The sequence below is a fragment of the Coregonus clupeaformis genome, unplaced genomic scaffold, assembly GCF_020615455.1.
Source record: "Coregonus clupeaformis isolate EN_2021a unplaced genomic scaffold, ASM2061545v1 scaf0050, whole genome shotgun sequence".
NCBI classification, from domain to species: Eukaryota; Metazoa; Chordata; class Actinopteri; order Salmoniformes; family Salmonidae; genus Coregonus; species Coregonus clupeaformis.
The window spans coordinates 629,216-655,291 of record NW_025533505.1 but is presented as its reverse complement, the minus strand read 5'-3'; the positions used below and the strand labels follow the sequence as shown (position 1 = coordinate 655,291).

At 45.4% G+C, this 26,076-nt stretch overlaps 1 protein-coding gene across 1 annotated transcript in view; it reads right to left on the bottom strand.

The window, feature by feature from the left end:
• LOC121555650 (insulin-like growth factor 1 receptor) overlaps positions 1 to 26,076 on the bottom strand; it is a 203,923-nt gene that overhangs the window by 85,537 nt on the left and 92,310 nt on the right. Inside the window, exons 7-8 of the mRNA XM_041869475.2 lie at positions 15,895 to 16,103; positions 12,839 to 12,965 (exon numbers count right to left, since the gene is read on the bottom strand). Coding sequence (XP_041725409.1) covers positions 12,839 to 12,965; positions 15,895 to 16,103 — 336 coding nt within the window. The remainder of the gene's footprint in view (positions 1 to 12,838; positions 12,966 to 15,894; positions 16,104 to 26,076) is intronic.

The following is a 26,076-nucleotide window of genomic DNA, read 5'->3' as shown; positions in this document are numbered from 1 at the left end:
GATGTTCTAGGATATAGAAGAGAAACAGACAGACAGTGGAGAGGGAGACATGGGTTAGGGTTAGAGGATGTTCTAGGATATAGAAGAGAAACAGACAGACAGTGGAGAGGGAGACATGGGTTAGGGTTAGAGGATGTTCTAGGATATAGAAGAGAAACAGACAGACAGTGGAGAGGGAGACATGGGTTAGGGTTAGAGGATGTTCTAGGATATAGAAGAGAAACAGACAGACAGTGGAGAGGGAGACATGGGTTAGGGTTAGAGGATGTTCTAGGATATAGAAGAGAAACAGACAGACAGTGGAGAGGGAGACATGGGTTAGGGTTAGAGGATGTTCTAGGATATAGAAGAGAAACAGACAGTTAGGGTTAGAGGATGTTCTAGGATATAGAAGAGAAACAGACAGACAGTGGAGAGGGAGACATGGGTTAGGGTTAGAGGATGTTCTAGGATATAGAAGAGAAACAGACAGACAGTGGAGAGGGAGACATGGGTTAGGGTTAGAGGATGTTCTAGGATATAGAAGAGAAACAGACAGACAGTGGAGAGGGAGACATGGGTTAGGGTTAGAGGATGTTCTAGGATATAGAAGAGAAACAGACAGACAGTGGAGAGGGAGACATGGGTTAGGGTTAGAGGATGTTCTAGGATATAGAAGAGAAACAGACAGACAGTGGAGAGGGAGACATGGGTTAGGGTTAGAGGATGTTCTAGGATATAGAAGAGAAACAGACAGACAGTGGAGAGGGAGACATGGGTTAGGGTTAGAGGATGTTCTAGGATATAGAAGAGAAACAGACAGACAGTGGAGAGGGAGACATGGGTTAGGGTTAGAGGATGTTCTAGGATATAGAAGAGAAACAGACAGACAGTGGAGAGGGAGACATGGGTTAGGGGTTAGAGGATGTTCTAGGATATAGAAGAGAAACAGACAGACAGTGGAGAGGGAGACATGGGTTAGGGTTAGAGGATGTTCTAGGATATAGAAGAGAAACAGACAGACAGTGGAGAGGGAGACATGGGTTAGGGTTAGAGGATGTTCTAGGATATAGAAGAGAAACAGACAGACAGTGGAGAGGGAGACATGGGTTAGGGTTAGAGGATGTTCTAGGATATAGAAGAGAAACAGACAGACAGTGGAGAGGGAGACATGGGTTAGGGTTAGAGGATGTTCTAGGATATAGAAGAGAAACAGACAGACAGTGGAGAGGGAGACATGGGTTAGGGTTAGAGGATGTTCTAGGATATAGAAGAGAAACAGACAGACAGTGGAGAGGGAGACATGGGTTAGGGTTAGAGGATGTTCTAGGATATAGAAGAGAAACAGACAGACAGTGGAGAGGGAGACATGGGTTAGGGTTAGAGGATGTTCTAGGATATAGAAGAGAAACAGACAGACAGTGGAGAGGGAGACATGGGTTAGGGTTAGAGGATGTTCTAGGATATAGAAGAGAAACAGACAGACAGTGGAGAGGGAGACATGGGTTAGGGGTTAGAGGATGTTCTAGGATATAGAAGAGAAACAGACAGACAGTGGAGAGGGAGACATGGGTTAGGGTTAGAGGATGTTCTAGGATATAGAAGAGAAACAGACAGACAGTGGAGAGGGAGACATGGGTTAGGGTTAGAGGATGTTCTAGGATATAGAAGAGAAACAGACAGACAGTGGAGAGGGAGACATGGGTTAGGGTTAGAGGATGTTCTAGGATATAGAAGAGAAACAGACAGACAGTGGAGAGGGAGACATGGGTTAGGGTTAGAGGATGTTCTAGGATATAGAAGAGAAACAGACAGACAGTGGAGAGGGAGACATGGGTTAGGGTTAGAGGATGTTCTAGGGTATAGAAGAGAAACAGACAGACAGTGGAGAGGAGACATGGGTTAGGGTTAGAGGATGTTCTAGGATATAGAAGAGAAACAGACAGACAGTGGAGAGGGAGACATGGGTTAGGGTTAGAGGATGTTCTAGGATATAGAAGAGAAACAGACAGACAGTGGAGAGGGAGACATGGGTTAGGGTTAGAGGATGTTCTAGGATATAGAAGAGAAACAGACAGACAGTGGAGAGGGAGACATGGGTTAGGGTTAGAGGATGTTCTAGGATATAGAAGAGAAAACAGACAGACAGTGGAGAGGGAGACATGGGTTAGGGTTAGAGGATGTTCTAGGATATAGAAGAGAAACAGACAGTTAGGGTTAGAGGATGTTCTAGGATATAGAAGAGAAACAGACAGACAGTGGAGAGGGAGACATGGGTTAGGGTTAGAGGATGTTCTAGGATATAGAAGAGAAACAGACAGACAGTGGAGAGGGAGACATGGGTTAGGGTTAGAGGATGTTCTAGGATATAGAAGAGAAACAGACAGACAGTGGAGAGGGAGACATGGGTTAGGGTTAGAGGATGTTCTAGGATATAGAAGAGAAACAGACAGACAGTGGAGAGGGAGACATGGGTTAGGGTTAGAGGATGTTCTAGGATATAGAAGAGAAACAGACAGACAGTGGAGAGGGAGACATGGGTTAGGGTTAGAGGATGTTCTAGGATATAGAAGAGAAACAGACAGACAGTGGAGAGGGAGACATGGGTTAGGGTTAGAGGATGTTCTAGGATATAGAAGAGAAACAGACAGACAGTGGAGAGGGAGACATGGGTTAGGGTTAGAGGATGTTCTAGGATATAGAAGAGAAACAGACAGACAGTGGAGAGGGAGACATGGGTTAGGGTTAGAGGATGTTCTAGGATATAGAAGAGAAACAGACAGACAGTGGAGAGGGAGACATGGGTTAGGGTTAGAGGATGTTCTAGGATATAGAAGAGAAACAGACAGACAGTGGAGAGGGAGACATGGGTTAGGGTTAGAGGATGTTCTAGGTATAGAAGAGAAACAGACAGACAGTGGAGAGGGAGACATGGGTTAGGGTTAGAGGATGTTCTAGGATATAGAAGAGAAACAGACAGACAGTGGAGAGGGAGACATGGGTTAGGGTTAGAGGATGTTCTAGGATATAGAAGAGAAACAGACAGACAGTGGAGAGGGAGACATGGGTTAGGGTTAGAGGATGTTCTAGGGTATAGAAGAGAAACAGACAGACAGTGGAGAGGGAGACATGGGTTAGGGGTTAGAGGATGTTCTAGGATATAGAAGAGAAACAGACAAGACAGACAGTGGAGAGGAGACATGGGTTAGGGTTAGAGGATGTTCTAGGATATAGAAGAGAAACAGACAGACAGTGGAGAGGGAGACATGGGTTAGGGTTAGAGGATGTTCTAGGATATAGAAGAGAAACAGACAGACAGTGGAGAGGGAGACATGGGTTAGGGTTAGAGGATGTTCTAGGATATAGAAGAGAAACAGACAGACAGTGGAGAGGGAGACATGGGTTAGGGTTAGAGGATGTTCTAGGATATAGAAGAGAAACAGACAGACAGTGGAGAGGGAGACATGGGTTAGGGTTAGAGGATGTTCTAGGATATAGAAGAGAAACAGACAGACAGTGGAGAGGAGACATGGGTTAGGGTTAGAGGATGTTCCTAGGATATAGAAGAGAAACAGACAGACAGTGGAGAGGGAGACATGGGTTAGGGTTAGAGGATGTTCTAGGATATAGAAGAGAAACAGACAGACAGTGGAGAGGGAGACATGGGTTAGGGTTAGAGGATGTTCTAGGATATAGAAGAGAAACAGACAGACAGTGGAGAGGGAGACATGGGTTAGGGTTAGAGGATGTTCTAGGATATAGAAGAGAAACAGACAGACAGTGGAGAGGGAGACATGGGTTAGGGTTAGAGGATGTTCTAGGATATAGAAGAGAAACAGACAGACAGTGGAGAGGGAGACATGGGTTAGGGTTAGAGGATGTTCTAGGATATAGAAGAGAAAACAGACAGACAGTGGAGAGGAGACATGGGTTAGGGTTAGAGGATGTTCTAGGATATAGAAGAGAAACAGACAGACAGTGGAGAGGGAGACATGGGTTAGGGTTAGAGGATGTTCTAGGATATAGAAGAGAAACAGACAGACAGTGGAGAGGGAGACATGGGTTAGGGTTAGAGGATGTTCTAGGATATAGAAGAGAAACAGACAGACAGTGGAGAGGGAGACATGGGTTAGGGTTAGAGGATGTTCTAGGATATAGAAGAGAAACAGACAGACAGTGGAGAGGGAGACATGGGTTAGGGTTAGAGGATGTTCTAGGATATAGAAGAGAAACAGACAGACAGTGGAGAGGGAGACATGGGTTAGGGTTAGAGGATGTTCTAGGATATAGAAGAGAAACAGACAGACAGTGGAGAGGGAGACATGGGTTAGGGTTAGAGGATGTTCTAGGATATAGAAGAGAAACAGACAGACAGTGGAGAGGGAGACATGGGTTAGGGTTAGAGGATGTTCTAGGATATAGAAGAGAAACAGACAGACAGTGGAGAGGGAGACATGGGTTAGGGTTAGAGGATGTTCTAGGGTATAGAAGAGAAACAGACAGACAGTGGAGAGGGAGACATGGGTTAGGGTTAGAGGATGTTCTAGGATATAGAAGAGAAACAGACAGACAGTGGAGAGGGAGACATGGGTTAGGGTTAGAGGATGTTCTAGGATATAGAAGAGAAACAGACAGACAGTGGAGAGGGAGACATGGGTTAGGGTTAGAGGATGTTCTAGGATATAGAAGAGAAACAGACAGTTAGGGTTAGAGGATGTTCTAGGATATAGAAGAGAAACAGACAGACAGTGGAGAGGGAGACATGGGTTAGGGTTAGAGGATGTTCTAGGATATAGAAGAGAAACAGACAGACAGTGGAGAGGGAGACATGGGTTAGGGTTAGAGGATGTTCTAGGATATAGAAGAGAAACAGACAGACAGTGGAGAGGGAGACATGGGTTAGGGTTAGAGGATGTTCTAGGATATAGAAGAGAAACAGACAGACAGTGGAGAGGGAGACATGGGTTAGGGTTAGAGGATGTTCTAGGATATAGAAGAGAAACAGACAGACAGTGGAGAGGGAGACATGGGTTAGGGTTAGAGGATGTTCTAGGATATAGAAGAGAAACAGACAGACAGTGGAGAGGGAGACATGGGTTAGGGTTAGAGGATGTTCTAGGATATAGAAGAGAAACAGACAGACAGTGGAGAGGGAGACATGGGTTAGGGTTAGAGGATGTTCTAGGATATAGAAGAGAAACAGACAGACAGTGGAGAGGGAGACATGGGTTAGGGTTAGAGGATGTTCTAGGATATAGAAGAGAAACAGACAGACAGTGGAGAGGGAGACATGGGTTAGGGTTAGAGGATGTTCTAGGATATAGAAGAGAAAACAGACAGACAGTGGAGAGGGAGACATGGGTTAGGGTTAGAGGATGTTCTAGGATATAGAAGAGAAACAGACAGACAGTGGAGAGGGAGACATGGGTTAGGGTTAGAGGATGTTCTAGGATATAGAAGAGAAACAGACAGACAGTGGAGAGGGAGACATGGGTTAGGGTTAGAGGATGTTCTAGGATATAGAAGAGAAACAGACAGACAGTGGAGAGGGAGACATGGGTTAGGGTTAGAGGATGTTCTAGGATATAGAAGAGAAACAGACAGACAGTGGAGAGGGAGACATGGGTTAGGGTTAGAGGATGTTCTAGGATATAGAAGAGAAACAGACAGTTAGGGTTAGAGGATGTTCTAGGATATAGAAGAGAAACAGACAGACAGTGGAGAGGGAGACATGGGTTAGGGTTAGAGGATGTTCTAGGATATAGAAGAGAAACAGACAGACAGTGGAGAGGGAGACATGGGTTAGGGTTAGAGGATGTTCTAGGATATAGAAGAGAAACAGACAGACAGTGGAGAGGGAGACATGGGTTAGGGGTTAGAGGATGTTCTAGGGTATAGAAGAGAAACAGACAGACAGTGGAGAGGGAGACATGGGTTAGGGTTAGAGGATGTTCTAGGATATAGAAGAGAAACAGACAGACAGTGGAGAGGGAGACATGGGTTAGGGTTAGAGGATGTTCTAGGATATAGAAGAGAAACAGACAGACAGTGGAGAGGGAGACATGGGTTAGGGTTAGAGGATGTTCTAGGATATAGAAGAGAAACAGACAGACAGTGGAGAGGGAGACATGGGTTAGGGTTAGAGGATGTTCTAGGATATAGAAGAGAAACAGACAGACAGTGGAGAGGGAGACATGGGTTAGGGTTAGAGGATGTTCTAGGATATAGAAGAGAAACAGACAGACAGTGGAGAGGGAGACATGGGTTAGGATTAGAGGATGTTCTAGGATATAGAAGAGAAACAGACAGACAGTGGAGAGGGAGACATGGGTTAGGGTTAGAGGATGTTCTAGGATATAGAAGAGAAACAGACAGACAGTGGAGAGGGAGACATGGGTTAGGGTTAGAGGATGTTCTAGGATATAGAAGAGAAACAGACAGACAGTGGAGAGGGAGACATGGGTTAGGGTTAGAGGATGTTCTAGGATATAGAAGAGAAACAGACAGACAGTGGAGAGGGAGACATGGGTTAGGGTTAGAGGATGTTCTAGGATATAGAAGAGAAACAGACAGACAGTGGAGAGGGAGACATGGGTTAGGGTTAGAGGATGTTCTAGGATATAGAAGAGAAACAGACAGACAGTGGAGAGGGAGACATGGGTTAGGGTTAGAGGATGTTCTAGGATATAGAAGAGAAACAGACAGACAGTGGAGAGGGAGACATGGGTTAGGGTTAGAGGATGTTCTAGGATATAGAAGAGAAACAGACAGACAGTGGAGAGGGAGACATGGGTTAGGGTTAGAGGATGTTCTAGGATATAGAAGAGAAACAGACAGACAGTGGAGAGGGAGACATGGGTTAGGGTTAGAGGATGTTCTAGGATATAGAAGAGAAACAGACAGTTAGGGTTAGAGGATGTTCTAGGATATAGAAGAGAAACAGACAGACAGTGGAGAGGGAGACATGGGTTAGGGTTAGAGGATGTTCTAGGATATAGAAGAGAAACAGACAGACAGTGGAGAGGGAGACATGGGTTAGGGTTAGAGGATGTTCTAGGATATAGAAGAGAAACAGACAGACAGTGGAGAGGGAGACATGGGTTAGGGTTAGAGGATGTTCTAGGATATAGAAGAGAAACAGACAGACAGTGGAGAGGAGACATGGGTTAGGGTTAGAGGATGTTCTAGGGTATAGAAGAGAAACAGACAGACAGTGGAGAGGGAGACATGGGTTAGGGTTAGAGGATGTTCTAGGATATAGAAGAGAAACAGACAGACAGTGGAGAGGGAGACATGGGTTAGGGTTAGAGGATGTTCTAGGATATAGAAGAGAAAACAGACAGACAGTGGAGAGGGAGACATGGGTTAGGGTTAGAGGATGTTCTAGGGTATAGAAGAGAAACAGACAGACAGTGGAGAGGAGACATGGGTTAGGGTTAGAGGATGTTCTAGGGTATAGAAGAGAAACAGACAGACAGTGGAGAGGGAGACATGGGTTAGGGTTAGAGGATGTTCTAGGATATAGAAGAGAAACAGACAGACAGTGGAGAGGGAGACATGGGTTAGGGTTAGAGGATGTTCCTAGGATATAGAAGAGAAACAGACAGACAGTGGAGAGGGAGACATGGGTTAGGGTTAGAGGATGTTCTAGGATATAGAAGAGAAACAGACAGACAGTGGAGAGGGAGACATGGGTTAGGGTTAGAGGATGTTCTAGGATATAGAAGAGAAACAGACAGACAGTGGAGAGGGAGACATGGGTTAGGGTTAGAGGATGTTCTAGGATATAGAAGAGAAACAGACAGACAGTGGAGAGGGAGACATGGGTTAGGGGTTAGAGGATGTTCTAGGGTATAGAAGAGAAACAGACAGACAGTGGAGAGGAGACATGGGTTAGGGTTAGAGGATGTTCTAGGATATAGAAGAGAAACAGACAGACAGTGGAGAGGGAGACATGGGTTAGGGTTAGAGGATGTTCTAGGATATAGAAGAGAAACAGACAGACAGTGGAGAGGGAGACATGGGTTAGGGTTAGAGGATGTTCTAGGATATAGAAGAGAAACAGACAGACAGTGGAGAGGGAGACATGGGTTAGGGTTAGAGGATGTTCTAGGATATAGAAGAGAAACAGACAGACAGTGGAGAGGGAGACATGGGTTAGGGTTAGAGGATGTTCTAGGATATAGAAGAGAAACAGACAGACAGTGGAGAGGGAGACATGGGTTAGGGTTAGAGGATGTTCTAGGATATAGAAGAGAAACAGACAGACAGTGGAGAGGGAGACATGGGTTAGGGTTAGAGGATGTTCTAGGATATAGAAGAGAAACAGACAGACAGTGGAGAGGGAGACATGGGTTAGGGTTAGAGGATGTTCTAGGATATAGAAGAGAAACAGACAGACAGTGGAGAGGGAGACATGGGTTAGGGTTAGAGGATGTTCTAGGATATAGAAGAGAAACAGACAGACAGTGGAGAGGGAGACATGGGTTAGGGTTAGAGGATGTTCTAGGATATAGAAGAGAAACAGACAGACAGTGGAGAGGGAGACATGGGTTAGGGTTAGAGGATGTTCTAGGATATAGAAGAGAAACAGACAGACAGTGGAGAGGGAGACATGGGTTAGGGTTAGAGGATGTTCTAGGATATAGAAGAGAAACAGACAGACAGTGGAGAGGGAGACATGGGTTAGGGTTAGAGGATGTTCTAGGATATAGAAGAGAAACAGACAGACAGTGGAGAGGGAGACATGGGTTAGGGTTAGAGGATGTTCTAGGATATAGAAGAGAAACAGACAGACAGTGGAGAGGGAGACATGGGTTAGGGTTAGAGGATGTTCTAGGATATAGAAGAGAAACAGACAGACAGTGGAGAGGGAGACATGGGTTAGGGTTAGAGGATGTTCTAGGATATAGAAGAGAAACAGACAGACAGTGGAGAGGGAGACATGGGTTAGGGTTAGAGGATGTTCTAGGATATAGAAGAGAAACAGACAGACAGTGGAGAGGGAGACATGGGTTAGGGTTAGAGGATGTTCTAGGATATAGAAGAGAAACAGACAGACAGTGGAGAGGGAGACATGGGTTAGGGTTAGAGGATGTTCTAGGATATAGAAGAGAAACAGACAGACAGTGGAGAGGGAGACATGGGTTAGGGTTAGAGGATGTTCTAGGATATAGAAGAGAAACAGACAGACAGTGGAGAGGGAGACATGGGTTAGGTTAGAGGATGTTCTAGGATATAGAAGAGAAACAGACAGACAGTGGAGAGGAGACATGGGTTAGGGTTAGAGGATGTTCTAGGATATAGAAGAGAAACAGACAGACAGTGGAGAGGGAGACATGGGTTAGGGTTAGAGGATGTTCTAGGATATAGAAGAGAAACAGACAGACAGTGGAGAGGGAGACATGGGTTAGGGTTAGAGGATGTTCTAGGATATAGAAGAGAAACAGACAGACAGTGGAGAGGGAGACATGGGTTAGGGTTAGAGGATGTTCTAGGATATAGAAGAGAAACAGACAGACAGTGGAGAGGGAGACATGGGTTAGGGTTAGAGGATGTTCTAGGATATAGAAGAGAAACAGACAGACAGTGGAGAGGGAGACATGGGTTAGGGTTAGAGGATGTTCTAGGATATAGAAGAGAAACAGACAGACAGTGGAGAGGGAGACATGGGTTAGGGTTAGAGGATGTTCTAGGATATAGAAGAGAAACAGACAGACAGTGGAGAGGGAGACATGGGTTAGGGTTAGAGGATGTTCTAGGATATAGAAGAGAAACAGACAGTTAGGGTTAGAGGATGTTCTAGGATATAGAAGAGAAACAGACAGACAGTGGAGAGGGAGACATGGGTTAGGGTTAGAGGATGTTCTAGGATATAGAAGAGAAACAGACAGACAGTGGAGAGGGAGACATGGGTTAGGGTTAGAGGATGTTCTAGGATATAGAAGAGAAACAGACAGACAGTGGAGAGGGAGACATGGGTTAGGGTTAGAGGATGTTCTAGGATATAGAAGAGAAACAGACAGACAGTGGAGAGGGAGACATGGGTTAGGGTTAGAGGATGTTCTAGGGATATAGAAGAGAAACAGACAGACAGTGGAGAGGGAGACATGGGTTAGGGTTAGAGGATGTTCTAGGATATAGAAGAGAAACAGACAGACAGTGGAGAGGGAGACATGGGTTAGGGTTAGAGGATGTTCTAGGATATAGAAGAGAAACAGACAGACAGTGGAGAGGGAGACATGGGTTAGGGTTAGAGGATGTTCTAGGATATAGAAGAGAAACAGACAGACAGTGGAGAGGGAGACATGGGTTAGGGTTAGAGGATGTTCTAGGATATAGAAGAGAAACAGACAGACAGTGGAGAGGGAGACATGGGTTAGGGTTAGAGGATGTTCTAGGATATAGAAGAGAAACAGACAGACAGTGGAGAGGGAGACATGGGTTAGGGTTAGAGGATGTTCTAGGATATAGAAGAGAAACAGACAGACAGTGGAGAGGAGACATGGGTTAGGGTTAGAGGATGTTCTAGGATATAGAAGAGAACAGACAGACAGTGGAGAGGGAGACATGGGTTAGGGTTAGAGGATGTTCTAGGATATAGAAGAGAAACAGACAGACAGTGGAGAGGGAGACATGGGTTAGGGTTAGAGGATGTTCTAGGATATAGAAGAGAAACAGACAGACAGTGGAGAGGGAGACATGGGTTAGGGTTAGAGGATGTTCTAGGGTATAGAAGAGAAACAGACAGACAGTGGAGAGGGAGACATGGGTTAGGGTTAGAGGATGTTCTAGGATATAGAAGAGAAACAGACAGACAGTGGAGAGGGAGACATGGGTTAGGGTTAGAGGATGTTCTAGGGTATAGAAGAGAAACAGACAGACAGTGGAGAGGGAGACATGGGTTAGGGTTAGAGGATGTTCTAGGGTATAGAAGAGAAACAGACAGACAGTGGAGAGGGAGACATGGGTTAGGGTTAGAGGATGTTCTAGGGTATAGAAGAGAAACAGACAGACAGTGGAGAGGAGACATGGGTTAGGGGTTAGAGGATGTTCTAGGATATAGAAGAGAAACAGACAGACAGTGGAGAGGGAGACATGGGTTAGGGTTAGAGGATGTTCTAGGATATAGAAGAGAAACAGACAGACAGTGGAGAGGGAGACATGGGTTAGGGTTAGAGGATGTTCTAGGATATAGAAGAGAAACAGACAGTTAGGGTTAGAGGATGTTCTAGGATATAGAAGAGAAACAGACAGACAGTGGAGAGGGAGACATGGGTTAGGGTTAGAGGATGTTCTAGGATATAGAAGAGAAACAGACAGACAGTGGAGAGGGAGACATGGGTTAGGGTTAGAGGATGTTCTAGGATATAGAAGAGAAACAGACAGACAGTGGAGAGGGAGACATGGGTTAGGGTTAGAGGATGTTCTAGGATATAGAAGAGAAACAGACAGACAGTGGAGAGGGAGACATGGGTTAGGGTTAGAGGATGTTCTAGGATATAGAAGAGAAACAGACAGACAGTGGAGAGGGAGACATGGGTTAGGGTTAGAGGATGTTCTAGGATATAGAAGAGAAACAGACAGACAGTGGAGAGGGAGACATGGGTTAGGGTTAGAGGATGTTCTAGGATATAGAAGAGAAACAGACAGACAGTGGAGAGGGAGACATGGGTTAGGGTTAGAGGATGTTCTAGGATATAGAAGAGAAACAGACAGACAGTGGAGAGGGAGACATGGGTTAGGGTTAGAGGATGTTCTAGGATATAGAAGAGAAACAGACAGACAGTGGAGAGGGAGACATGGGTTAGGGTTAGAGGATGTTCTAGGATATAGAAGAGAAACAGACAGACAGTGGAGAGGAGACATGGGTTAGGGTTAGAGGATGTTCTAGGATATAGAAGAGAAAACAGACAGACAGTGGAGAGGGAGACATGGGTTAGGGTTAGAGGATGTTCTAGGATATAGAAGAGAAACAGACAGACAGTGGAGAGGGAGACATGGGTTAGGGTTAGAGGATGTTCTAGGATATAGAAGAGAAACAGACAGACAGTGGAGAGGGAGACATGGGTTAGGGTTAGAGGATGTTCTAGGATATAGAAGAGAAACAGACAGACAGTGGAGAGGGAGACATGGGTTAGGGTTAGAGGATGTTCTAGGATATAGAAGAGAAACAGACAGACAGTGGAGAGGGAGACATGGGTTAGGGTTAGAGGATGTTCTAGGATATAGAAGAGAAACAGACAGACAGTGGAGAGGGAGACATGGGTTAGGGTTAGAGGATGTTCTAGGATATAGAAGAGAAACAGACAGACAGTGGAGAGGGAGACATGGGTTAGGGTTAGAGGATGTTCCAGGATATAGAAGAGAAACAGACAGACAGTGGAGAGGGAGACATGGGTTAGGGTTAGAGGATGTTCTAGGATATAGAAGAGAAACAGACAGACAGTGGAGAGGGACACATGGGTTAGGGTTAGAGGATGTTCTGGGATATAGAAGAGAAACAGACAGACAGTGGAGAGGGAGACATGGGTTAGGGTTAGAGGATGTTCTAGGATATAGAAGAGAAACAGACAGACAGTGGAGAGGGAGACATTGGTTAGGGTTAGAGGATGTTCTAGGATATAGAAGAGAAACAGACAGACAGTGGAGAGGGAGACATGGGTTAGGGTTAGAGGATGTTCTAGGATATAGAAGAGAAACAGACAGACAGTGGAGAGGGAGACATGGGTTAGGGTTAGAGGATGTTCTAGGATATAGAAGAGAAACAGACAGACAGTGGAGAGGGAGACATGGGTTAGGGTTAGAGGATGTTCTAGGATATAGAAGAGAAACAGACAGACAGTGGAGAGTAACTTACGCCTCCTTGTAGTATAGTATGAATGAGATGAGGTCTCTGTAGTCTGGGGGTCTGTAGCGCTGCCAGGTCACTTTAATACGGTTAGACGTCGTCCTGTTGGACTTGAACCGCAAGATCTTACTCTCACCTGGAGAACACAACCAATCACACAGTCTGTTCACCTGAAGAATACAACCAATCACAGTCTGTTCACCTGAAGAATACAACCAATCACAGTCTGTTCACCTGAAGAATACAACCAATCACAGTCTGTTCACCTGAAGAATACAACCAATCACAGTCTGTTCACCTGAAGAATACAACCAATCACAGTCTGTTCACCTGAAGAATACAACCAATCACACAGTCTGTTCACCTGGAGAATACAACCAATCACACAGTCTGTTCACCTGAAGAATACAACCAATCACACAGTCTGTTCACCTGAAGAATACAACCAATCACACAGTCTGTTCACCTGGAGAACACAACCAATCACACAGTCTGTTCACCTGAAGAATACAACCAATCACACAGTCTGTTCACCTGGAGAACACAACCAATCACACAGTCTGTTCACCTGGAGAATACAACCAATCACACTTATCAGCCCTAATCCTCCAGGTGCTTAGATATATCTAATCAAACCAGCCCATTATATTGAATCAGTGGTAAGAGCAGTGAAAATATCATTTTGGTTTGTTTACAGAATTTGCTGTAGGGGGCAATATGGTGTGGGCTGAAACATGCAGAATATAGCTATAGTTTCAACGAATGAACATAGGCTGAAACATGCAGTATATAGCTATAGTTTCAACGAATGAACATAGGCTGAAACATGCAGTATATAGCTATAGTTTCAACGAATGAGCATGGCTGAAACATGCAGTATATAGCTATTGTTTCAACGAATGAACATGGCTGAAACATGCAGTATATAGCTATTGTTTCAATGAATGAACATGGCTGAAACATGCAGTATATAGCTACTGTTTCAACGAATGAACATGGCTGAAACATGCAGTATATAGCTATTGTTTCAACGAATGAACATGGCTGAAACATGCAGTATATAGCTATTGTTTCAACGAATGAACATAGGCTGAAAAATGCAGTATATAGCTATAGCTTCAACGAATGAACATAGGCTGAAACATGCAGTATATAGCTATAGTTTCAACGAATGAGCATGGCTGAAACATGCAGTATATAGCTATTGTTTCAACGAATGAACATGGCTGAAACATGCAGTATATAGCTATTGTTTCAATGAATGAACATGGCTGAAACATGCAGTATATAGCTATTGTTTCAACGACTGAACAAGGCTGAAACATGCAGTATATAGCTACTGTTTCAACGAATGAACATGGCTGAAACATGGCTGAAACATGCAGTATATAGCTATTGTTTCAATGAATGAACATGGCTGAAACATGCAGTATATAGCTATTGTTTCAACGAATGAACATAGGCTGAAACATGCAGTATATAGCTATTGTTTCAACGAATGAACATAGGCTGAAAGATGCAGTATATAGCTATAGTTTCAACGAATGAACATAGGCTGAAACATGCAGTATATAGCTATAGTTTCAACTAATGAACATGGCTGAAACATGCAGTATATAGCTATTGTTTCAACGAATGAACATGGCTGAAACATGCAGTATATAGCTATTGTTTCAATGAATGAACATGGCTGAAACATGCAGTATATAGCTATTGTTTCAACGAATGAACATGAATGAAAGATGGCTGAAACATGCAGTATATAGCTATTGTTTCAATGAATGAACATGGCTGAAACATGCAGTATGTAGCTATTGTTTCAATGAATGAACATGGCTGAAACATGCAGTATATAGCTATTGTTTCAACGAATGAACATGGCTGAAACATGCAGTATATAGCTATTGTTTCAATGAATGAACATGGCTGAAACATGCAGTATATAGCTATTGTTTCAATGAATGAACATGTCATCATTGTATGTTAATGTACATAATGTACCGCACTGCTGCTATATGTATAGTATAAAGTATAGTATCGTAAAGCTGTATAGTATAAAGTATAGTATCGTAAAGCTGTATAGTATTTTATCATATAAATCTAGTATAATAGAGCTGTATAGTTTAGTACAGTATAATATAAAATATAATATCATAGAGCTGTATAGTACAGTATAGTATAAAGTATAGTATCATAGAGCTGTGTAGTACAGTATAGTATAATATAAAGTATAGTATCATAGAGCTGTATAGTACAGTACAGTATAATATAAAGTATAGTATCATAGAGCTGTATAGTACAGTATAGTATAATATAACGTATAGTATATTAGAGCTGTATAGTATAGTATAATATAAAGTATAGTATCACAGAGCTGTATAGTACAGTATAATATAAAGTGTAGTATCAGAGCTGTATAGTACAGTATAATATAAAGTATAGTATCATAGAGCTGTGTAGTACAGTATAGTATAATATAAAGTATAGTATCATAGAGATGTGTAGTACAGTATAGTATAATATAAAGTATAGTATCGTAGAGCTGTATAGTACAGTATAATATAAAGTATAGTATCTTAGAGATGTATAGTATAGTATAATGTAAAGTATAGTATCATAGAGCTGTATAGTATAGTACAGTATAATATAAAGTATAGTATCATAGAGCAGTGTAGTACAGTATAATATAATATAAAGTATAATATCATAGAGCTGTGTAGTACAGTATAGTATAATATAAAGTATAGTATCGTAGAGCTGTATAGTACAGTATAATATAAAGTATAGTATCATAGAGCTGTATAGTATAGTACAGTACAGTATAATATAATATAAAGTATAGTATCATAGAGCTGTACAGTATAGTATAATATAAAGTATAATATCATAGAGCTGTGTAGTACAGTATAATATAATATAAAGTATAGTATCATAGAGCAGTGTAGTACAGTATAATATAATATAAAGTATAATATCATAGAGCTGTGTAGTACAGTATAGTATAATATAACGTATAGTATCGTAGAGCGGTGTAGTACAGTATAATATAAAGTATGGTATCGTACAGCTAGCTCGGTCTCCGTTGTTCCTGAAGTCGTCCTCTTCAAACTTCTCTGTGATGCCCGTCCTCTGCCACATCTTACGGATCTCCGACATGCAGAGTTTAGGGTTGGATCGGAAGAACAGTTTCCCGGCCCGGATGGTCAGGTTGTGCTGGGTCCAATCCCACAGGAACTGGAGGTGCTGATTGTCTACTGCATGGAACGCATACATGCTGAGGGGATTGGGGGGGGGGAAGAAAGAGGAGAGAGAGAGAGAGAGAGAGGGAGAGAGAGGTAGAGAGAGAGAGAGAGGTAGAGGGAGAGAGAGGGAGGGAGGTAGAGGGAGAGAGAGGGAGAGGTAGAGGGAGAGAGAGGGAGAGAGAGGGAGGTAGAGGGAGGGAGAGGGAGGGAGAGGGAGGTAGAGGGAGGGAGAGGGAGGTAGAGGGAGGTAGAGAGAGGTAGAGAGAGAGAGGGAGGTAGAGGGAGAGAGAGGGAGGTAGAGGGAGAGAGAGGGAGGTAGAGGGAGAGGGAGGGAGAGGGAGGTAGACAGGGAGGTAGAGAGAGGTAAAGAGAGGGAGGTAGAGAGAGGGAGAGAACGGGAACAGAAATATCGATTAGATTGCGTAACCTCACTGTCTTTAATATGTACTGATTAGGTTGGGTAACATCACTGTCTTTAATATGTACTGATTAGGTTGGGTAACATCACTGTCTTTAATATGTACTGATTAGGTTGGGTAACATCACTGTCTTTAATATGTACTGATTAGGTTGGGTAACATCACTGTCTTTAATATGTACTGATTAGGTTGGGTAACATCACTGTCTTTAATATGTACTGATTAGGTTGGGTAACATCACTGTCTTTAATATGTACTGATTAGGTTGGGTAACATCACCGTCTTTAATATGTACTGATTAGGTTGGGTAACATCACTGTCTTTAATATGTACTGATTAGGTTGGGTAACATCACTGTCTTTAATATGTACTGATTAGGTTGGGTAACATCACTGTCTTTAATATGTACTGATTAGGTTGGGTAACATCACTGTCTTTAATATGTACTGATTAGGTTGGGTAACATCACTGTCTTTAATATGTACTGATTAGGTTGGGTAACATCACTGTCTTTAATATGTACTGATTAGGTTGGGTAACATCACTGTCTTTAATATGTACTGATTAGGTTGGGTAACATCACTGTCTTTAATATGTACTGATTAGGTTGGGTAACATCACTGTCTTTAATATGTACTGATTAGGTTGGGTAACATCACTGTCTTTAATATGTACTGATTAGGTTGGGTAACATCACTGTCGTTAACGCGTACTGCAGTCAGTGGGTCCTAACATTCAGATGATCAACGGCCACTAACCTGGAGTCTGCTTTCACCCTTTATTATCATTATAATATTACACTCAATCTGGTTTCATCCTGCCTGTCCAGACCAGGACCAGAGGACAGATGTAACAGGCCTCCAGACCAGTACCAGAGGACAGATGTAACAGGCCTCCAGACCAGGACCAGAGGACAGATGTAACAGGCCTCCAGACCAGGACCAGAGGACAGATGTAACAGGCCTCCAGACCAGGACCAGAGGACAGATGTAACAGGCCTCCAGACCAGGACCAGAGGACAGATGTAACAGGCCTCAGACCAGGACCAGAGGACAGATGTAACAGGCCTCCAGACCAGGACCAGAGGACAGATGTAACAGGCCTCCAGACCAGGACCAGAGGACAGATGTAACAGGCCTCCAGACCAGGACCAGAGGACAGATGTAACAGGCCTCCAGACCAGGACCAGAGGACAGATGTAACAGGCCTCCAGACCAGGACCAGAGGACAGATGTAACAGGCCTCCAGACCAGGACCAGAGGACAGATGTAACAGGCCTCCAGACCAGGACCAGAGGACAGATGTAACAGGCCTCCAGACCAGGACCAGAGGACAGATGTAACAGGCCAAACGGGGAGAGGAGAGGATCGAGGAGGAGCAGTAGAACTATAGAACTTGAACCACTAGTTCCGTGAGGACTCAGGACTGGCAGGAATGCAGTGAGCCTTGGACAGTAACAATCTTGAGCAGATCACTTTGTAATAAGAGAGAGACAAGGCCGAGGGGAAGTGGAGAGGGGGAGGACGGGTGAGGAGAGGTGGGGGTTAGGCCGAGGGGAAGTGGAGAGGGGGAGGACGGGTGAGGAGAGGTGGGGGTTAGGCCGAGGGGAAGTGGAGAGGGGGAGGACGGGTGAGGAGAGGTGGGGGTTAGGCCGAGGGAAGTGGAGAGGGGAGGACGGGTGAGGAGAGGTGGGGGTTAGGCCGAGGGGAAGTGGAGAGGGGGAGGACGGGTGAGGAGAGGTGGGGTTAGGCCGAGGGGAAGTGGAGAGGGGAGGACGGGTGAGGAGAGGTGGGGGTTAGGCCGAGGGAAGTGGAGAGGGGGAGGACGGGTGAGGAGAGGTGGGGGTTAGGCCGAGGGGAAGTGGAGAGGGGGAGGACGGGTGAGGAGAGGTGGGGAGTTAGGCCGAGGGAAGTGGAGAGGGGGAGGACGGGGTGAGGAGAGGTGGGGTTAGGCCGAGGGGAAGTGGAGAGGGGGGGAGGACGGGTGAGGAGAGGTGAGGGTTAGCCGAGGGAAGTGGAGAGGGGGGAGGACGGGTGAGAGAGGTGAGGGGTTAGGCCGAGGGGAAGTGGAGAGGGGGGAGGACGGGTGAGGAGAGGTGAGGGTTAGGCCGAGGGGAAGTGGAGAGGGGGAGGGGGGTGAGGAGAGGTGGGGGGTTAGGCCGAGGGGAAGTGGAGAGGGAGGAGCGGGTGAGGAGAGGTGGGGGTTAGGCCGAGGGGAAGTGGAGAGGGGGAGGACGGGTGAGGAGAGGTGGGGGTTAGGCCGAGGGAAGTGGAGAGGGGAGGACGGGTGAGGAGAGGTGAGGTTAGGCCGAGGGGAAGTGGAGAGGGGGAGGACGGGTGAGGAGAGGTGGGGGTTAGGCCGAGGGGAAGTGGAGAGGGGGAGGGGGGGTGAGGAGAGGTGGGGGTTAGGCCGAGGGGAAGTGGAGAGGGGGAGGACGGGTGAGGAGAGGTGGGGGTTAGGCCGAGGGGAAGTGGAGAGGGGGAGGATGGGTGAGGAGAGGTGGGGGTTAGGCCAAGGCCCTCTCGTGATCTCAGATGCCATTTTTGAAAACTTTCCATTGGCTCAGTGAGGTTGAGGTGGTCCATTAGAGAGAGCAACGAAGGAGCAGAAAAACAAGGTCGTACTATCTAGGCTTGTCCTGGCTGGGCCATGTCTTCCAGGTCACCACACAAGGTCACACTATCTAGGCTTGTCCAGGTCACCACACAAGGTCATACTATCTAGGCTTGTCCTGGCTGAGACATCTCTTCCAGATCACCACACAAGGTCATATTATCTTGGCTGAGCCATCTCCACAGAGAGTCAGGACACCCGTTTAACGTCCCATCCGAAAGACGGCACCCTACACAGGGCAATGTCCCCAATCACTGCCCTGGGGAATTGGGATATTTTGGGGGGGGACCAGAGGACAGAGTGGCTCCTACTGGCCCTCCAACACCACTTCCAGCAGCATCTGGTCTCCCATCCAGGGACCAACCAGGACCAACCCTGCTTAGCTTCAGAGGCAAGCCAGCAGTGGGATGCAGGGTGGTGTGCTGCTGGCTAAATGTGAGATGTGGTTGTATTAAACGCCTGACAGGATCTTTTTATCTGCATGATTGAGACATTGTTAATGCAACACTCTCAGACAACAGCAGAGGACAGTGTGGACTGGGTGCGTTGTCAAGGCCAGGCTACGCAGAGGATCCTCTCCCAGCATTCCCCAAACACCACTCAATACGCTCCCTGATTACCATGGCAACGCTCAACACCACAGAGAGGGAGAGAGAGAGTGAGAGAGAGAGGGGAGAGAGAGAGAGAGAGAGAGAGAGAGAGACAGAGGGAGAGACAGAGACAGAGACAGAGAGACAGAGACAGAGACAGAGACAGAGACAGAGACAGAGACAGAGACAGAGACAGAGACAGAGACAGAGACAGAGACAGAGACAGAGGGAGAGGGAGAGAGACAGAGACAGAGACAGAGACAGAGACAGAGACAGAGAGAGAGAGGGAGAGAGAGGGAGAGAGACAGAGACAGAGACAGAGACAGAGACAGAGACAGAGGGAGAGGGAGAGACAGAGGGAGAGGGAGAGGGAGAGGGAGAGGGAGAGGGAGAGAGACAGAGAGAGAGAGGGAGAGAGAGGGAGAGAGACAGAGACAGAGACAGAGAGAGAGACAGAGACAGAGACAGAGACAGAGAGACAGAGACAGAGACAGAGACAGAGAGACAGAGAGACAGAGAGACAGAGAGACAGAGAGAGAGAGAGAGAGAGAGACAGAGAGAGAGAGAGAGAGAGAGAGAGAGAGAGACAGAGAGAGAGAGAGAGAGAGAGAGAGAGAGAGAGAGAGAGAGAGAGAGAGAGAGAGAGAGAGAGAGAGAGAGAGAGAGAGAGAGAGAGAGAGAGAGAGAGGTCATGCAGAGGAACAGCTCCTGACTTGTTATAACTTTTTTGTTTGCTAAGAGCGAGATTGACACGATTCAATTAGCAAAAATGTATAGGTAATCAAATTGTACAACTGAAGATCAACAAAGGAGGAAAAAATCGACAGAGAGTGAGTTAAAAGACCAATCTTCATCGTGGTAGCTAGCCAAATTCAAATCGGTCAGTTAGCTTAACGTCTAGCTCTAACTGTTTACTGATGGTAACCATAGCAACATGGCCACTGAGGCAGCGCTAGCAGCGTTAGCAGCGACAGAAACTGAGAGACTTTCCCCGCTTTTTTTGAATACCCAGCAGAAATCAAATCAGAGAAAGGAAGAATCAATTTTAAACACAGAATTCTGAGGGAGAACCCAGAAACTTTGTTTGCCGACTGCTCACAAAACAGGACTGTTACAAACCTGTTATTTTACACAGACCACACTACTGCCTGGCATACAGCTGTAACCAGGCATTTCAGCTATACTACGAAGAAAGGCATCTGCAAGGGAAGGCAAATCCACATTTTTGAGGACAGCGATAAGGACCAGGAAAACAGGTTTCTGACAGTAAATATGTATCAGAACGGCACTGTCATGGTCCAGGGCAGTGAGGCTGCACTCAGCTCTGTTGTGCAGGACTTCCCCACCCTAACGAAGATAGCGGAAAGCAAAAAAAGAAAAGGACAGCACCCCGACCTCTCCCCTCACCCCAGGCACCCCAGAAGCAGGACCATCCTCCCCCTGCCTGCCTACAACCACCAGAGCCAAGACCCCACTACCATCAGCCTGTTGAGAGACAGGCTGGCAGTGATAGAGGTATGGGTTACTGAGCTGAAGGAGCAGCTCCCAGCTACACCACCACCAGTCCAGACACAGAGCTTCTACAGGACCAGATCAACCAGTGCAGGACCCAGCTGAAGAACTCTGTCCAGGAGCTGAGAGAGAGCCTTACCACAGCGCTGGAGGAGGTAAAGGCCACCATGAGGAGAGAGCTGGTGCAGGTAAAGGAGGAGATGGCAAAGGAGTTGTCTGGCATCAAGAGGGTGCTGCAGCACAGAGAACAGACTGTAGAGACTCCTAGAGAGAAGCTGCAGCCCCTCACCACCCCTAACACCCCCACCGACCCACCTTTACCCACAACCCCCCCATACCGACAACACTTTACCCACACACCCAGTCAACAAGGAGGCTCACATGGAGACACCTACGACAGAGAGAAGCTCTCTGGCCCCCTGACACACCCCCCACACACCCCTCCATGTACACAGGCCCTGTGTACTCCAGCCCCAGACCGTAAACACACTAATCTGGTAAAACCCACTGAGGTGGCCATCCTCATTGACTCAAATGGGAAATTCATCCAAGAAGATAAACTCTTCCCCCAACACAAGGTGCGCAAAATATGGTGCCCAAAACACAGGATGCACTCCACATCCTGTCCCAGCCTGACTTTGGCACACCAGGCCACATTATTATTCACACCGGCACCAACAACCTACGAGAGGAGCAGGAGAGAGTAGGCAGGCTGGTCAACAGAGTAGCAGAGAGGGCCTCTGAGCGGTTCCCCAACTCCCACATCACCATCTCCACTCTGCTGCCCCGCAAAGACTTCCATCACCGTACCATTCAGAAAGTCAACGATGACATCACCAGAGGGTGTGGCCTACTCCCAAACGTACACGTTGCTCACCACACAACAATCACCCCAGAGCATCTGCACGACTACTCCCACCTGAGGAAGCAGACAGTAGGGATGTTTGTCAAGTCTCTAAAGGACGTGGCACTTGGTAGACAAACACCCCATGCCGCACTGGACAGAGGACCACCCAGAGACCCCTACCAGACCACTGCACCAACAAGGAGCCCCAGGCCCCTTCAACGCCACACCAGACCCAGCGCACCCCACAGGCCCCACCCACCACCAGACCATCACCACTTCCATCGGCTTAGCCAGACCGGACCGGGCCCAGCCTACTACCCCGCACCAGACCACCACCCCTACCAGACCAGAGAGGAAGCCCCACGGCCCAGACCTGGCCCCCTCCACTCCACAGGGCCCAACAGCAGGACCAGCGCAGCTACGCAGAGGTCGTCAGAGGACAGGAGAACCCTGTGGGATTGGAGTGAGATTAAACAGCTCCTCCAATACATCTGCACCAAACTGCACTAAACACACACGGACGCATGTACACACACACACACACACACACACACACACACACACACACACACACACACTATCGTACTAAAATGTACTTGTTCAATGAATAGGAATGTTTATATATATAACAGAAAAAATGTTAGCTGTTATCCTGTTTATCTCGCTCTTAACAACTTAATAGTTAATTACTGTATTTCTGACTGCTATTCTTTCTTTTGGAACATGAAATCACTGTCAGTTAGCATGTGGAACATTCAGGGCCTAAACTCATCAACCTTTGGACTGAAGAGTTTAGCACTGGAGTTCAACAAAAATCTTAAAGATGTTGACGTCATCATTCTGCAGGAGACATGGTGTAAGGCTGACATTGTCACTCACTGTCCCACAGGTTACAGAGAGGTAATTGTGCCGTCACAAAAACACAGCTCTGTCAATAGAGGCAGAGACTCTGGAGGACTGATCATTTGGTACAAATCCGACCTACAACATCTAATTGATCCCCTCAAAATTGGCAAATATCACATTTGGTTAAAACTGAAAAAAGAACTTGTACTGACAGAAAAAGATGTGTTCCTTTGCGCAATTTATATCCCCCCCTCAGAATCCCCCATATTACTCAGAGGAGATCTTCCCCACCCTTGAGGAAGAGACGTGCCATTTCCAGGCCCAGGGAGATGTGCTCATCTGTGGGGACACAAATGCGCGCACAGGAACACTACCTGATCTAACGAGCACACGAGGGGACAGCTTTATTACAGGCCATAATGTTTCTAACTGTCTTAATCTCCCCAATAGAAACAACAGTGACAGCACCGTCAACAAAAACGGAAGGGATCTGTTGCAGCTCTGTAGAAGCTTGGGTCTGTACTTTGTCAATGGTAGGTTACGGGGGACTCTTTGGGGAGATTCACCTACTGCTCACCTCTTGGCCACAGTACAGTAGACTATATGATCACAGACATTGACCCCTTCTCTCTCAGCTCATTCACTGTCAAGCCACTAACACCTCTGTCTGATCACAGCCAAATTACATTGTTCCTCAAAAGAACAGACATGGAAACAACCACACATTCACAGCCCAGTAAGCTGTACAACATCAGACATTCATACAGATGGGCCCAAAACAGCACAGAAGAATACCAGAAAGCAACCTGGAACCAAAATATCCAAACACTCTTAGATAACTTTCTGGATACCACATTCACTCACAGTAAAGAAGGCATCAATCTAGCAGTACAAAACATCAACTATATATTCAGGCAAACGGCAAAAGAAGCACAATTGAAATTGATAAAAAACAAAACAAAAAAGATCACAGATGACAACTGGTTTGATGCAGATTGTAAAATTATAAGGAAAAAACTTAGAACACTATCCAACCAAAAGCACAGAGACCCAAATAATGGTGAATTACGCCTTCATTACTGTGAGACTTTAAAACTCTATAAACGTACACTCAGAACCAAAAAAGCACAGTACAACAGAAAGCAGCTGACGCTAATTGAGGAGTCCATAAACACAAACAACTTCTGGCAAAATTGGAAAAAATTTAAAAAATCTAAACAAGAGGAATTAGCGATACAAAACGGTGACATTTGGACAACCCATTTTAAAACACTCTACAACACCGTTCAAATTGACACAAACGCAGAACAACGCCAAATTCATGAGAAGTTGAATGGATTAGAAAGAGCTATAAAGGACAATCAAAATCCACTGGACTCCCCCAATTACTGACCAGGAGCTCTATAAGAAACTTCAGGCTCTCAAATTTAAAAAGGCATGCGGACCTGATGGCATCCTAAATGAGATGCTCAAACTCACTAGTGCAAAATTTCAATTGGCTATATTAAAACTGTTTAATTTGATCCTGAGTGTAGGTTATTTCCCTGACATCTGGAATCAAGGACTCATAACCCCAATCTTTAAAAACGGAGACAAATTTGACCCTAACAATTACAGAGGCATTTGTGTGAACAGTAACCTGGGGAAGGTTTTCTGTAGTATTATAAATGTAAGAGTTCTAAACTTCCTTAATAAGCACAATGTCTTGAGTAAAAGCCAAATTGGATTTATACCAAAACATCGCACGACCGATCATATTTACACCCTACACACCCTGATAGATAAACATGTCCACCAAAATAATACCAAAATATACGCTTGCTTTATCGACTTCCAAAAAGCATTTGATTCTATTTGGCACACAGGACTGTTCTACAAAGTTATTGAAAGTGGTGTAGGGGGTAAAACATATGAAATAATTAAATCAATGTATACTGGCAATACGTGCAGCATTAAAATTGGCAAGAAAAGAACAGAATTCTTTAACCAGGGGCGGGGCCTTCGTCAGGGTTGTAATCTGAGCCCAGCACTCTTCAATATTTACATCAACGAATTGGCCACTATTCTAGAAAAATCCTCAGCCCCTGGTGTTAGTCTCCATAATTCAGAGGTTAAATGCCTACTCTTCGCCGATGACCTATGCCTGCTGTCACCCACAGCACATGGCCTACAGCAGAGCCTGGACCTGCTAGAGCAGTACTGCCAGACCTGGGCCCTGACAGTAAACCCCAAAAAGACTAAAATAATGATTTTCCAGAGAAGATCCAGATCTCAGGGAATTAGACCAAAGTTCTCAATTGGTACAAAATATATAGAGCACTGCACACACTACAATTACTTAGGTTTAAAAATAAGCTCAACTGGACACCTTAATGAAGCAGTGAATGAACTGAGAGAGAAAGCACGCAGGGCATTCTACGCAATTAAAAGCAAATTCAAATTGAAATACCTATTAAAATTTGGCTAAAACTAATTGAATATGTCATTGAACCAATTGCACTTTATGGCAGCGAGGTGTGGGGTCCACTTGCAAAACAAGATTTCATCAAATGGGACAAACATCCCATTGAAACCCTGCATGCAGAGTTCTGTAAGATTCTCCTACATGTCCAGAGGAAAACTACAAACAATGCATGCAGGGCAGAATTAGGCAAATACCCACTAATAATAAAAACTCAAAAAAGAGCAATTAAGTTTTGGAAACATCTAAAATACAGTGACCCCCTCTCATATCATTACCAAGCCCTGCAATACCAAGAGCTGAACAAAGAAAAGAGTCCCCTCATCCAGCTGGTCCTGGGGCTGAGTTCACAAACCTGTTCTACTAACACACTGAAGCCTCAGGACCAGAACATCCAATCAATCAGGATAAACCAAATTACAACACAGTCAAAACAAAACTATATTGCTTATTGGGAAACACAAGCACAAGCACAGAGCAAAATGCAGTGCTATCTGGCCCTAAATCGACAGTACACCGTGGCTAAATATTTGACCATGGTTACTGATCAAAACTTTAGAAAAACCTTGACAAAGTACAGGCTCAGTGAGCACAGCCTTGCCATTGAGAAGGGTAGACACAGGAAAACCTGGCTCCCTGTAGAGGAAAGGCTGTGCAACCACTGCACAATAGCAGAACCTGAGACGGAGCTGCATTTCCTGACAAAATGTCAAAAAT